Source organism: Chiloscyllium plagiosum, chromosome 18 (genome assembly GCF_004010195.1).
Source record: "Chiloscyllium plagiosum isolate BGI_BamShark_2017 chromosome 18, ASM401019v2, whole genome shotgun sequence".
NCBI classification, from domain to species: Eukaryota; Metazoa; Chordata; class Chondrichthyes; order Orectolobiformes; family Hemiscylliidae; genus Chiloscyllium; species Chiloscyllium plagiosum.
The window spans coordinates 4,259,496-4,274,104 of NC_057727.1; the positions used below are offsets into that span (position 1 = coordinate 4,259,496).

Below are 14,609 nucleotides of genomic sequence, written 5' to 3' on the forward strand. Positions count from 1 at the left end.
GGGACATTATGTGTGTGTGGAAGAGTCTGTGTGTGTGTGTGTCTGTGTAGGTGGGTCACTGTGTGTGGGAGTGTGTGTGTGTGTGTGTAGGTCTGTGTGTGTGTGAGTGTGTGTGTGAGTGTGTGTGCACATTGATCCCTCTAACGAGTTTTAATTGGCTCCCCAGTGCTCAGATGGAACCTGCTGCTTGCTATTAACTTGACAACATTATTACAGTGTTTAAACGCCAAGGAGAAAGGATTCTAAGCAGCTGGTACTGTTGGAGCCAATGTGTTAATGATAATCTCAGAGCCTGGTTATCTTTCAGTGTCATGCCCAGGGATTAAATCTCTCTGTTGAAGTGGTTTGTTAGAAATGTCACTCAGCAAGGAGCTGGCAGTCGGGCTGTTCAGGTACACTTTCAACAAAACAAGATATGGTTCCACCCCACACTCCCTTGCTTCTTTCCTCTCTTTCTCTCTCTCTCTGTTTCTGTTTGTATCTCTCACTGTCTGCCTCTCTCTCTGTTGATCTCTCTCTCTCTCTCCTCTCTCTGTCTAATTCTCTCTGTCTGCCTCTCTGTCTCACCCTCTATCTGTCTCCCTCTGTCTCACTCTCTCCCTCTCTGTCTCACCCTCTCTGTCTGTCTGTCTGTCTCTCTCTCTCAGTCTGTTTTCAGTCTCTTTACTGTCTCTCTCATGTATGGGACATGTTTTTGGGTTTTATGTGGAGAGTTCCTGCCTGGTATCCAACACTCAGGCACTAAAACTCAGTGTCAGCTGGTCATTGAGTCATACAGCATTGAAACAGGCCCTTCGGCCTAACTCAGTCGCAGCTACACATCTTCCTGCTTTACAACAGGAGGCGACACAATTTGCTGCATTACATATTGGCACCCTTTGGGAAGGAGAGGGTGTGAAGAGCAAAGAACAATACAGCACAGGAACAGACCCTTCAGCCCTCCAAGCTTGCACCAACACATTTTGCCCTTCCACACTAAAACTGTCTTCACTTACAGGATTTTTATTCCTCTACTCCCTTCCTATTTATGTATCTGTCCAGGTGCTTATTGAATGGTGTTGTTGTGTCTGCTTCCACCACCTCCTCTGGCAGCACATTCCAGGCACTCATCACCCTCTGTGTGAAAAACTTTCTTCGCACATCTGTTTTAAACTGCCCACACCTTGAACATGTGTCCCTAGTAATTGACCCCCTCCACCCTGGCAAAAAGACTCATATTTTCCACTCTATCAATGCCATTCACAATCTTATAAACTTCTATCATGTCACCCCTCAACCTCCTGCATTCCAGTGAAAACAAACCTAATCTATCCAACCTTTCTTCATAGCTAAAATCCCCTACACCAGGCAACATCCTGGTAAACCTTTTTTGTATTCTCTCCAAAGCATCCACATCCTTTTGGTAGTATGGTGACTAGAACTGTACACAATATTCTAAGTGTGGCCTAACTAAAGTTCCATCAAGCTGTAGTGTAACTTGCCCATCCTTACACGCAATGCTCCTTCCAATGAAGGTAAGCGTGCCATTGGCCTTTCTTATTACCTTATCTACCTGCACTACCACCTTCAGTGATCTGTGGACTTGCACACCCAGATCTCTCTGCATATCAATACTCCGAAGAGTTCTACCATTCACTGTATAATTTTCATCTGTACTTGACCTTGTAAAATGGATCACTTCACATTTGTCTGGATTAAACTCCATCTGCCATTTTTCTGTCCATTCCTTCAACTGATCTATATCCTGCTTTATCCTCTGACAATCCTCCTCACTGTCTGCAATGTGTGTGTGTGTGTGTGTGTGAGTGTGTGTGTGTGTGAGTGTGTGTGTGTGTGTGTGTGTGTGTGAGTGTGTGTGTGGGTGTAGGGGAATTGACATTTCCCTGAGGCCTCATTCCTGATGAAGGGATTTTGCTCAAAATATTGATTCTCCTGCGCCTCGGACGCTGCTTGGCTCGCTGTGCTTTTCCAGCACCACACTCTCGACTCTGATATCCAGCACCTGCAGTCCTCACTTTCCTACTCATGATATGGGATAACAACCATACCCCTCTCGCCATCATCTGATGATTAGTTTTTTTTTTGGAAAAAGATCTTGTATGTTCTTAAACAGTTAATTGATAATGGGGTACATATGGTGCCTGGTAATTTTTTGATGTCAGTTTATGTAACAATTACAGCCTCTGTGTCACTTATTCTCACCTTCCTTTTGTTTATGATGATTAGATTAGATTCCCTACAGCATGGAAACAGGCCCTTTGGCCCAACCAGTCCACACCTACCCTCTGAAGAGTAACCCACCCAGACCCATTTCCCTCTGACTAATGCACCTAACACTGTGGGCAATTTAGCATGGCCAATTCACCTGATCTACACATCTTTAGACTGTGGGATGAAACCGGAGCACCCGGAGGAAATCCATGCAAACTCCACACAGTCAGTCACCTAAGGCTGGAGTTGAGCCTGGGACCCTGCTGCTGTGAGGCAGCAGTGCTGACCACTGAGCCACCGAGCTGCCCTATCAGAGATTCATTACGTTTTGTAAGTAACTGCTCTAACAACAGTTACATAGAACATAGAACATAGAAAAATACAGCGCAGTACAGGCCCTTTGGTCCTCGATGTTGCGCTGATCCAAGCCTACCTAACCTACACTAGCCCACTATCCTCCATATGCCTATCCAATGCCCGTTTAAATGCCCATAAAGAGGGAGCGTCCACCACTGCTACTGGCAGGGCATTCCATGAACTCACGACTCGCTGAGTAAAGAACCTACCCCTAACATCTGTCCTATGCCTATCACCCCTTAATTTAAAGCTATGCCCCCTCGTAATAGCTGACTCCATACGTGGAAAAAGGTTCTCTTACATCAGATCTCATGCTACACAGGAAATAACAAAATGTTTTAAAGGGATCCCAATTTGAGAACGAAATATTCCTATTGACTTCTTGCAATCTAATTCTTAACTGTGGGAATCTCATTCATTACCATTCTATCAGATTCAGAAGTTCTGAAGAAAACTTATTGTCCAGCTAAAAAATATACTTTTGTAATAATTCTAAAACAGAAATCAAACATTACTGTTAGGTACAAACACAGAGAATGCTGGAGAAACTCTGGCAGCACCTGTGAAGAGAGAAACAATTAATATTTTGAGTCCAGTTTGACTTTTCTCTCTGCATTTATTTCAGATTTCCAGCATCTGCAGTATTTTATTTTTATTACGGTGTGGTTCCTGACATGACCAAATTCTGCTTCTTTGTTCTTTCTTAAAAATAAATTCTCAAAAGTATCAAGTTAGCTTATGGTTGACTTTTCCTTCTTTTAAAATTATCCTAAGTTCAATAAAACTCATGAGTTTACTTTACGGAAAGTACCAATAGTGGTGTTGGGCTGACAGATTTTGTTTTATTTTAACCCCTGGTTGTATATTTTCTTTTTCTTTCCCCCTACGTTGCTGCCATACAGCAATAGTGCTTATAATCTCCAGCATCTATGTGTGTGTGTGCACGTAGGTGCAAGACACAGTGAAAATACCAAGTCAAAGTAACTTTATTAATGTTCCACCACCATGTGGCCAATGAAACAGTGACAAACAGAGTTCAGAGTGAGCAACGTTTATGTGAAAAAGTGAAGGAGAAGGTGGGGACTAAATCAAAATAGAGTGGGAGACAGATTTTGTTAGTCATCAAGTTATTTCTTCCCAAACGATTTTGACAGATTAGAACCTCCACTAACTTGTGTTTTAAGTTCAAACTTTAACTTTTAGATTTGTTTGTCCCCTTCAAACTTCAGGAAAATTTCCCTTTGGGTGTCTGAAATTGCAAAGTTTGTCAAGTTATTTCAGCAATCCTAATTTCAGAAATAATTATGTCTTTTTGGTTTTAAATCATGCTTTTATATTGTCGACACAAGTGGTCACAGTCAGTTCAAGTCTAACTTTCACATTTCCATTTGCAAACACTTTGTCTCAGAAGGTGGAAGCCAGCCTGACTAGTCAAGCACAGGTATCTGAAGGACAAAGCCTTGAGTCCAAATTTGATCTCCATAGGTATGTTCTTGATTCTGCTGGGCCCCCTGACTATGGTTTCAGTGTATAGGAGGTTTTTGAAACATGTTTAATAAACACAAGAAACAAAATCCACTGTGGCTCTGGTGAGAGGCACAATGAGTTAATAACGTCCAGTCATATCTGTAAATTTAGGAATTAAAAAATTAGTCATTTCAATACCCCACACTTAGAATTTGGAACATACATAGTAAAATAAAGAATTAACTCTTCACTGGCCATAAAAGGGACTAAGGCAAAACATTGAAAATGGTGGAGAGGTGATTTGATTAAGGTTCTCAAAATGACACGTGGTCTGGGTAGAGCAGAGAGGGAGAAACTGTTCCCATTTATAAAATGAACAACAGAGAGAAATCATAGGTTTAAATTAATCTGTTAAAAAAAAAGCAAGGATGATGTGCGAGAATCTTGTTCACACAGTGAGGAGCCAAAGTATGGAACCCATTGCCTGGAAATGTGGTGGGGTCAGGTTCAATTGAGACATTCAAGAGGGGCTTTGGATGGTTACTTGGATAGAAATGGTGTGTAGGGATATGGGGGAAAAGGCAGGAGATGGCACTGAGTGACAGGACCAGCACAGGCATGATGGCCAAATCACCTCCTTCCGCATCATAACAACTCTGTGATTCTGTGGTTTACAGTATCTTGTCCTAATTTTGTACACTTTAAGAAATTAAGTGTTTCTTTTGATATTTTAAACATTGATGTAAAAGAAAATTATTTTGCTGTCTTTTTTTGACTCTGCCCAAATATTTCAATTGTCTCAAAACTTCAGTTCTTTTCACAGAAAGAGGTGGGTATGTGGAATGTACTGCCGGTGGTGGTCATAGAATCAGATACATTAGGCACATGGATGATAGTGCAATGAAGGGTATGTAGGTTAGTCTAATCTTAGAGTAGGATCAAAGGTCTGTCGAGGGATGAAGGGCCTGTACTGTGCTGTACACTTCTATGTCCTTTAGAGGGAGGAAATGGGCCTTGTGCTTTCTGTTCAGCCTCTTCCCTCCATGTTTACGATGGCAGTCGTTGGGGTAGGGACACAGCTGATTGCAGTGGAAACAATGAATTTGAATGCCTTTCTTTGATTTTAAGTAATCCACAACTCTATTGGTGAGGAGTCCTCAGTAGGTCCTACTCTTGCCTTTTCTGAATATCTCCAGAGGTTATTATGGACTCTCTCTTGATTTTACTATTACTGCACTGTGAACTGAATGGTCTCTGGAACCAGGTGTCAATATGTCAGCACACCAACCACATACACGGACCCTCCAAGAGGATGATCAGAGAAGACATTGATTACAGAATTGCCCCTCAGACTATGATGAATGCATTCTAACCCATCGCTTAACTGGTGCAAACACCCGGTGAGTTGTGGACTGATGGCTGGAGCCCTATCAGAAAGAGGCTTTTAAAACTTGCAAAGTTACCGTATTCACCCCACTTCCCACCACCCCATTCCCGCCCACCCTCTCCACCTCATCTGCACCCTTTCCCTCTTTCTGACCTGACCAGATGCAACAGCCATGAATTCTCTCTGCAACTACACTGGGACATATAGTAGGGAAAAATTTGATAATAACTAATACCTAGCTCAAATCAAGATCTTCCTCATCCTGCATCTCTCCTACATTATCCTCTATTTCCTTGAGCACACCATCATGCCTGTTTCAGTTCTCTTTTTAAGTTGAGAGAACATGTTTATACTCATGCTAGTCATTCTGTGTCAGACAGTCACCGAGTCACACAGCACGGGAATATTGCGGTCCAATCAGTCCAAGCCGAACATAATCCCAGACTAAATGACTCCCACCTGCCTGCTCCTGACCCATATTCCTCCAAACATTTTCCATTCATGTACTTTTAAATTTTGTAATTGTACCCGCATCCACCACTTCCTCAGGAGGTTCATTCCACACACGAACCACCCTTTGTGTAAACAATTTGTCCCTCATGTTGTTTTTAAATTTCTCTCCCCTCACCTGAAAAATGTGCCCACAGTCTTGAACTCCCCCATTCTAGGGAAAAGATACCTACCGTTAACTCTATCTATACCCTTCATTATTTTATAAACTTCTCTAGGGTTATCTCTCAAATTCCTACACTCCAGTGGAAAAAGTCTCAGCCTGTCCAGCCTTTCTTTATAACTCAAACCTTCCATACCCAGCAACATCCTGGTAAATCTCTTCTGAACCCTCTCCAGCTTAATACTATCCTTCCTATAACTGTACCACCAGTATTGGTGTGAGAGCTTAAACATTGTCTATTTTCACAAAAGGAGGAAGACACGGGAACTCATATCTACTGTAATCCACAGCCCTTCCCTCAGTCCTTAGCTGGTGAGAGAGGTCTGCATACAGATGTTTAAGCTTCCACCTTTATTGGAACTAAGAGCAGGAGTAGGCCATTCTGCCCCTCGAGCCTGCTCCACCATTTACAGCCCTTCCCTCAGTCCTTAGCTGGTGAGAGAGGTCTGCATACAGATCTTAGCTTCCACCTTTATTGGAACTAAGAGCAGGAGTAGGCCATTTTGCCCCTCGAGCCTGCTCCACCATTTACAATCCTGGCTGAGCTCATCTCGACCTAAAACTCCATTTTCCTGCTCGCTCTCCATAACTCTTCAACCAATAACTCACTGGGATTAAATTTAATTTACTCCTTAAATTTGCTCGATGTCCCAGCATCCACCATATTCTGGGGGACTGAATTCTACAGATTCGCAACCCTTTGAGAGAAGTACTTCCTCTTCATCTCTGTTTTCATCTGCCACCTCTTATTCTACATTACCTCAGATAAGGAAACATCCTCTCTACACTTACTTTGTCAATCCCCTTTAGCATCAGATAGATAGCATCTCATTGCCCTCTGCCGCAGTATTTGCCTTGGCTCCTGTGGCTACACATTCTGGGTTTACTTTGCCACACTGAGGGGGTGGGGTTGAACAAAGGATTACTTGCTTTAATCTATGCTATCCTAATAAAGTCCCAAATCATCAGGGAAATAGCTGTCTCGATCTCAGGTGAACATAAAAATTCCACAGGACTCTTTGGAAGAAGGAGGGTGGGTAGGGATGTAGGGGGTTTCTCCTCAGACTTCTATGGATATTTATCCCTTTATCATAAAATATAGGGGCAGAATTATACCATTTGGCCCATCAAGTCTCTTCACCATTTGATCATGTTTCTCAACCCTATTCTATTACATTCTCTCCATAATCCAGGATCCTTTTACTAATCAGGAACCTACTTATCCCTGTATTAAATACACTCATTGACTTGACCTCCACAGCCCTCTATTGCAATGAGTTCCAAAGAGACACCACCCTCTGGCTGAAGAAATTCCTCCTCCTCTCAAATCTAACGGGTCATCCCCTCACACTGAGGCTGTGCCCTTGGGTCCTCGTCTCTCCAAATCCACTCTATCCAGGTCTCTCAGTATCCTGTGAGTTCCAAGCAGATCCTTTCAAACTCCATCAAGTGGAGACCCAGAGTCTTCAACGGTTCCTCAAGCTCTTCATCCTGAGGTTCAGTATTGTGACCCTCCTCTGGACACCCTCCAAGACCAACATAGACTTGGATATGGAGCTTAAAACTGCTCACAATTGTTTTTATTATTCATTCATGGGATGAGGGCATCATTGCCCATCCCAGAGGGCAATTAAGAGTCAACCACATTGCTATCTGGTCTGGAGTCACATGTAGGCCAGACTGGGTAAGGATAGCAGTTTCCTTCCTTAAAGGGCACAAGTGATCCAGATGGTTTTTTCCAACAATCAACTCATGGTCATTTTTCGACGCTTAATTCCAGACTTTTAAAGAATTCCAAAGCCATCATCTGCCATGGCAGGATTTGAACTCAGGTCCCCAGAGCATTAGGCGAAAGTGAGGACTGCAGATGCTGGAAATCAGAGTGTAGATTAGAGTGGGTGCTGGAAAAGCACAGCAGGTCAGGCAGCATCTGAGGAGCAGGAAAATCAATGTTTCGGGCAAAAGCCCTTGGTCATTCCTGATGAAGGACTTTTGCCTGAAACGTCGATTTTCCTGCTCTTTGGATGCTGCCTAACCTGCTGTGCTTTTCCAGCACCACTCTAATCTCCACTCCCCAGAGCATTATCTGGGTCTCTGAATTAACAGTCCAGTGATAATACCATTAGGCCATTGATTCCCTTAAATTCCAATACGGTCTGACTAAAACCTTATACAGCTCCTGTATTCTAACCCCATCTACAACATACATTAAAGAAACCACATTTGTCCAACACTTCCTCCTGATGACTGAAAGCCTCAGAGCACTGGAGCCAGTGAAATGTCATCTTGTGAGATTGTTGTAAACAGTTGAATGCAGCAAGTTTTGCACAAGCAGCAGTGTAACCAGAACCACATAATCTGATGGTCGCGATGTGACTGCTTGTGCTGAATGTGAATCCTCCTGCCGGGAGATCTGATACATCAACACTCGCCTGCCTTATGCCATCCTCACAGCTTCCCTCTCACTCACCTGCTATCACTCCGCGAAATGTACCATCCAACTTTGCCCAGGTCGACCCCTCTTTGTGGCTGCCTTCCACATTGACCTTAAGCAGAGATTGTGGCAGATTTCCAGTTCTGATCACATGGCCAGAATTCTGACATTTACTTCCTGCGTGTCACTTTTTAGAGATAACTTTGCTCTTGCAATTTCATTTGCATGACGGTCTGTATATGACATGATTCCTTGCATTCACATTTCAAAGGTCTCTATTTCTCATCTTTACTTATTTTCCAGGGTTCGAAGACAGACTGGAAAGTGGATTAACAGCTTAAGAGTTTTTCTTTTCTCTTGTTAAGCTTTTCCTTGTGATGAAAATAGAAATTGCTGGAAAAATTCAGCAAGTCTGGCAGCATTTGTGGAGAGAAATCAGAGTTAACGTTTCGGGTAGAGTGACCCTTCCTCAGAACAGATTTCCTTGTAATCTTGATTGACGGATAAATATTGCCCAGATCACCAGGGATTGCACTTCTGCTGTAATTCAAAATTGTGCCATGGGATCGTTTGCATCCAATTGCGCAATCAGCTAGGACCTCGATTTAATGTCAGCACCTCCGACAGTGCAGCACTCCCCTGGCACTGCACTGCACTGTCAGCCTTCAGTTTGGTGCTTAAGGCCTGGGCTGGGACTTCAAGCCAGAGCCTATGACTCAGAGACAACCAGCTGAGATGATCTTTAGCTCAATGCAGTTGGAGTGAGCTTGCTGGGTGCAAATTGATTGTAGTGTTTTCATCATTATGAATCTTCGGAAGTCCTTTGTTGATTGTATCCTAAGGTCTTTACAGGCATGATGTAAACATGACAGAAAAATGCCCACTTATCCCACACAATAACAGAGAAGAGGGCTCTTGTCGTGTCCCTAACTCTGAGCCAGGGAAGACCTGGGTCCAAGTCCTATCTGCTCCAAAGCATGTCATCTTTTTTATTTGGTTCACTTGTGGGTCATGGGTGTCTCTGGCTAGCCAGCATTTATTGCCCACCCCGAGGTGCCCTTGAACTGAGTGGCTTACTAGAACTGTTTCAGAGGGCATTGAGAGTCAACCACATTGCTTGGGTCTGGAGTCACATGTAGGCCAGACCGGGTGAGGATGGTAGATTTTCTTCCCTGAAGGTCATTAGTGAATCAGATGAGCTTTTCCCGGCAATTGATAATGACTTCACGGTCATCATTTGATTCTTAATTCCAGATCGATTTTATTGAATTCAAATTCCAATGCCTGCCACAGCAGGATTCAAACGCAGGTCCTCAGAACATGAGCTGAGTTTCGGGATTAGCAGTCTAGCAATAATACCAGTCCGCCATTGCCTCCCCCACAGACAAAATGACATGGAGGAGCCGGTGTTGGACTGGGGTGGGCAAGGTCAGAGTTCACACAACACCAGGTTATAGTCCAACAGGTTTATTTGAAATCACAAGCTTTCAGAGCGCTGCCCCTTCATCAGGTGAAGTGGAGGGAAGTGCACAGACACAGAATTTATTGGCGGAGAGCTCGTTGCAAGATAATTCCACGCATAAGAGTGTCAAAAGATAGTACAAATGGTGTGAGTGGTGTGTTGACAGTCTGAATAAGAAATCTCTAAAGGTGATCAAAAGTGAGAGGCAGTGTGAGTAGAGTGTCAACAACTGAAGAGCAAGTGAAGGGATGACCTATAATCCGATTAACTGAGGCAGAGAGATAACTACAAAAAATCAAAAATAAGATGATGCTAGAGACAAATACTTAATTACCTGGAATTATCCCTCTGCCTATAAATTCTGTGTCTGTGCACTTCCCTCCACTTCACATGATGAAGGGGCAGCGCTCTGAAAGCTTGTGATTTCAAATAAATCTGTTGGACTATAACCTGTTGTCCTGTGACTTCTGACACAGACTTAATAACATCCCAGAACTGTGATGATTAAAAGTATCTACAAAAAAGGTAAAATACTGTGGAAATCTGAAACAAAGCCAGGGGTTACTGGAAAAACTCAACAGGTCTGGCAGCATCTGTGGAGAGAGAAACAGTTAACGTTTCAGAGTTAATCAGTGACCTTCATAACCTCAGTTGGAATCAGGTAGGTCACTGCACCCCAGAGACATTAACTCTGCTTTCTCTCTCCACAGATGCTGCCAGACCTGCTGAGTCTCACAAAAAAAAAGCCTTGCCAGATCCTCTGTCAGAAATCAAAGAACACTTCTGCAAAAATTAATGGTAATGCAATAGATCTGGTACCCTGTAACTGAGGAGGAAGTGTAGTCCTTAGAGAGAAAAAAAATGACTTGCAGGGGGGTTTGTATACAACAAACGGCGAAGTGACTGAATGCAGAGGAACCTTGATCCGAATGAAGCGGTTCCAGCACCCCCCGGGGGTGGGGGGCACTCTCATTGTTTCACGGGCCGTTAGGTGTATTGATTTAAGCTCGGTGGTGGGTTCTGTCCTGGTCATTAGGAACGCCCTTCCTCTCCCCAGCCCCGATCGCCATCCCTTCTCTCTGTGGAAAGATGGGGCCCCTCTCCCAGAGAGTGCTGTGACCGTCACTATTATGACCCCAAACTTCACTTTTTCCCAATCCCTCAAAGTGACCAGCACCCTATCCCACCTTGTCCCCGTCACTCTCTCTCTCACACACACACACACAGAGTCCTGGGAGATGTATTCCTGCTGTTGGTGCTTCCAATCAAGAATGCGCGAATTTGAAAATCGGAAAACTCCACAAGGTCTGCTGTATCGAAATTTGGACCACTTCGTTAACGCAGACGGAAAATTCCTGTTTTGCAGATACTGGTCACCACAAACTGCGCCCAGGTTAGATTCAACCTCAGTGTCTGTCATCTTCATCTCACTGAATGACACTCTGTTGTGAAGTGAGCCTTTCTCTCCATGATGCCCTGTGTGAATTTCACCCTCAACCATTTAAAAAGGGAGGAATTATACATTTAAAAAATGCTTCTAATCAATCAGGGCATGGGGGTGCTATGAACCAAGGCCTACTAGCCCAGAGGTGATGGCATTACCACACCATCATGCCTTTGAAAACCTTAGGGCACAGCCAATTGAAGGACTTGTGAAATATCATAATGTCAGGGGGAGAGAGAGGAAGTATGGTACAGATTGTTCAGTAGAAATTGGCTAGAGTGAGGGCTGTGGGGTTATCAGGACAGGAGGATGTGGCTACAGGTGAGGCAGGTATAGGGAGCCCTGGGGAGGTTGTGTTCAGAACCCTGGGTTTGTGCAACTGCTGAGCTGTGCGGGTGAGAGCAGGGACTGCAGGGACAGTGAGCAAACTAACCACAGCACCGTGTTACAGGGAGCCATTCAAGTGGGGGAGAGGAGTTAGGAATGTGTTTTGGGTTGGGAACACTATAATTAGGGCCAAAAACAGAAATTGCTGGAAAAGCACAGCAGGTCTGGCTGCATCTGTGGACAGAAATCAGAGTTAATGTTTTGAGTCCAGTGACCCTTCCTCAGAACATTTCTGATTGGTTTCTGATTGATAGCATCCGCAGTTCTCTCAGTTTTCGTTTACTATAATCAGGGTGATAGATCCTGTCCTCGACAGCTGTGAGCAAGAATGGTTTGTCGAGTGCCAGGGTTAAGGACATCTTGGGGCTGGAGAGGAACATGGAAGCAGAGAGGAGAGATCCAGTAGGCTTTGTCCTTGGTGGTACCAACAATATCGGTGGGACAAATGGATCAGTTGGAGAGACAGTTAGAGGCAATGAGGAATTTACAAGAGCAAGGGGGTGTGATGGATGGCAGTTATAGAAGGGGGGAAATGTCGCAGATACAGTCACTTAGATCAGTTAACTCCAGGAAAGGTAAGAGAGGTAGGCAGGTAGTGCAGGATTCTTCTGTGGCTATCCCCATTTCAAACTAGGATGCTGTTTTGGAAAATGTAGGGGGTGATGGATTCTCAGGGGAATGCCAAGTCTCTGGTACTGAGACTAGCTGTAATGTAATGAGGGGTGCGTCGGGTTCCAAGCAATCGATCTGTGCCTCTAGTCTGAGGCACAGATAGATGTTTCTGTGGCCAGCAGGCAAAATCAGAATGGTGTATTACCTCCCTGGTGCCAGGATCAAGGATGTCTCAGTGGGTGCAGAATGTTCTCAAGGGGGAGAGGGACCAGCAGAAGGTCATTGTACACATTGGAACCAACAACATTGGAAGGGAAAAGGATCAGATTCTGAAGGGAGATTACAGAGAGTTAGGCGGGAATTGAAAAAGGAGGTCCTCAAGACTAGTAATATCGGGATTATTCCCAGTGCTATGAGCTAGAGAGGGCAGGAATAGGAGGATAGAGCAGATGAATGCATGGCTGAGGAGCTGGTGTATGGGAGAAGGATTCACAATTTTGGATCATTGGAATCTCTTCTGGGGTAGAAGTAACCTGTACAAGAAGGATGGATTGCACCTAAATTGGAAGCGGACTAATAGACTGGCAGGGAAATTGGGCTAGAACTGCTTGGGAGAATATAAACTAGTAAGGTGGGGGGTGGGACCTAGGGAGATAGTGAGGAAAGATTCCAATCTGAGACTGGTACAGTTGAGAACACAGGCGAGTCAAACAGTCAGGGCAGGCAGGGACAAGGTAGGACTGATAAATTAAACTGCACTTATTTCAATGCAAGAGGCCTAACAGGGAGGGCAGGTGAACTCAGGGCATGGTTAGGAACCGGAAACGTGGCTCAGGGATAGACAAAACTGGCAGCTTAATGTTCCAGGATACAAATGCTACAGGAAGGACAGGAAGGGAGGCAAAAGAGGAGGGGGAGTGGTGTTTTTGATAAGGGACAGCATTACAGCTGTGCTGAGGGAGGATAGTCCTGGAAATACATTCAGGGAAGTTAAATGGGTGGAACTGAGAAATAAGAAAGGGATGATTACCTTATTGGGATTGTATTATAGATCCCGTCATAGAGGGAAATTGAGAAACAAATTTGTAAGGAAATCTCAGTTATCTGTAAGAATAATAGGGTAGTTATGGTAGGGGATTTTAACTTTCCAAACATCGACTGGGACTGCCATAGTGTTAAGGGTTTAGATGGAGAGGAATTTCTTAAGTGTGTACAAGACAATTTTCGGATTCAGTATGTGGATGTACCTACTAGAGAAGGTGTAAATCTTGACCTACTCTTGGGAAATAAGGCAGGGCAGGTGACTGAGGTGTCAGTGGGGGAGTGATGGAAAAGGATAGACCAGATCTAAGAGTTGAAGTTCTAAATTGGAGAAAGGCCAATTTTGACGGTATTAGGCAAGAACTTTCAAAAGCTGATTATGGGCAGATGTTCGCAGGTAAAGGGACGGCTGGAAAATGAGAAGCCTTCAGAAATCCAAAGAAAGTATATTCCTGTCAGGGTGAAAGGGAAGGCTGGTAGGTATAGGGAATGCTGGATGACTAAAGAAATTGAGCGTTTGGTTAAGGAAAAAAAAGGAAGCATATGTCAGGTAGACAAGATAGATCAAGTGAATCCTTAGAAGAATATAAAGAATGTAGGAGTATACTTAAGAGGGAAATCAGGAGGGCGAAATGGGGACATGAGATAGCCTTGGCAAATAGAATTAAGGAGAATCCAAAGGGTTTTTACAAATATATTAAGGACAAAAGGGTGACTAGGGAGAGAATAGGGCCCCACAAAGATCAGCAAGGCGGCCTTTGTGTGGAGCCACAGAAAATGGGGGAGATACTAAATGAATATTTTGCATCAGTATTTACTGTGGAAAAGGAAACGTTGATTCTCCTGTTCCCTGGATGCTGCCTAACCTGCTGCGCTGTTCCAGCAACACATTTTCAGCTCTGATCTCCAGCATCTGCAGACCTCACTTTCTCCTATAGACCAGTGAGCCTGACGTCGGTGGTGGGCAAGTTGTTGGAGGGAATCCTGAGGGACAGGATGTACATGTATTTGGAAAGGCAAGGACTGATTTGGGATTGTCAACATGGCTTTGTGCATGGGAAATCATACCTCACAAATTTGATTGAGTATTTTGAAGAAGTAACAAAGAAGATTGATGAGGGCAGAGCAGTAGAT

The 14,609-nt window shown here is 44.0% G+C and overlaps 1 protein-coding gene across 1 annotated transcript in view; it reads left to right on the top strand.

Moving 5' to 3' along the window:
• Nucleotides 1–11,262: 11,262 nt before the first annotated feature.
• LOC122559236 (monoglyceride lipase-like) overlaps nt 11,263–14,609 on the top strand; it is a 49,567-nt gene continuing 46,220 nt past the window's right edge. The window contains exon 1 of the mRNA XM_043708616.1: nt 11,263–11,384. Coding sequence (XP_043564551.1) covers nt 11,263–11,384 — 122 coding nt within the window. The remainder of the gene's footprint in view (nt 11,385–14,609) is intronic.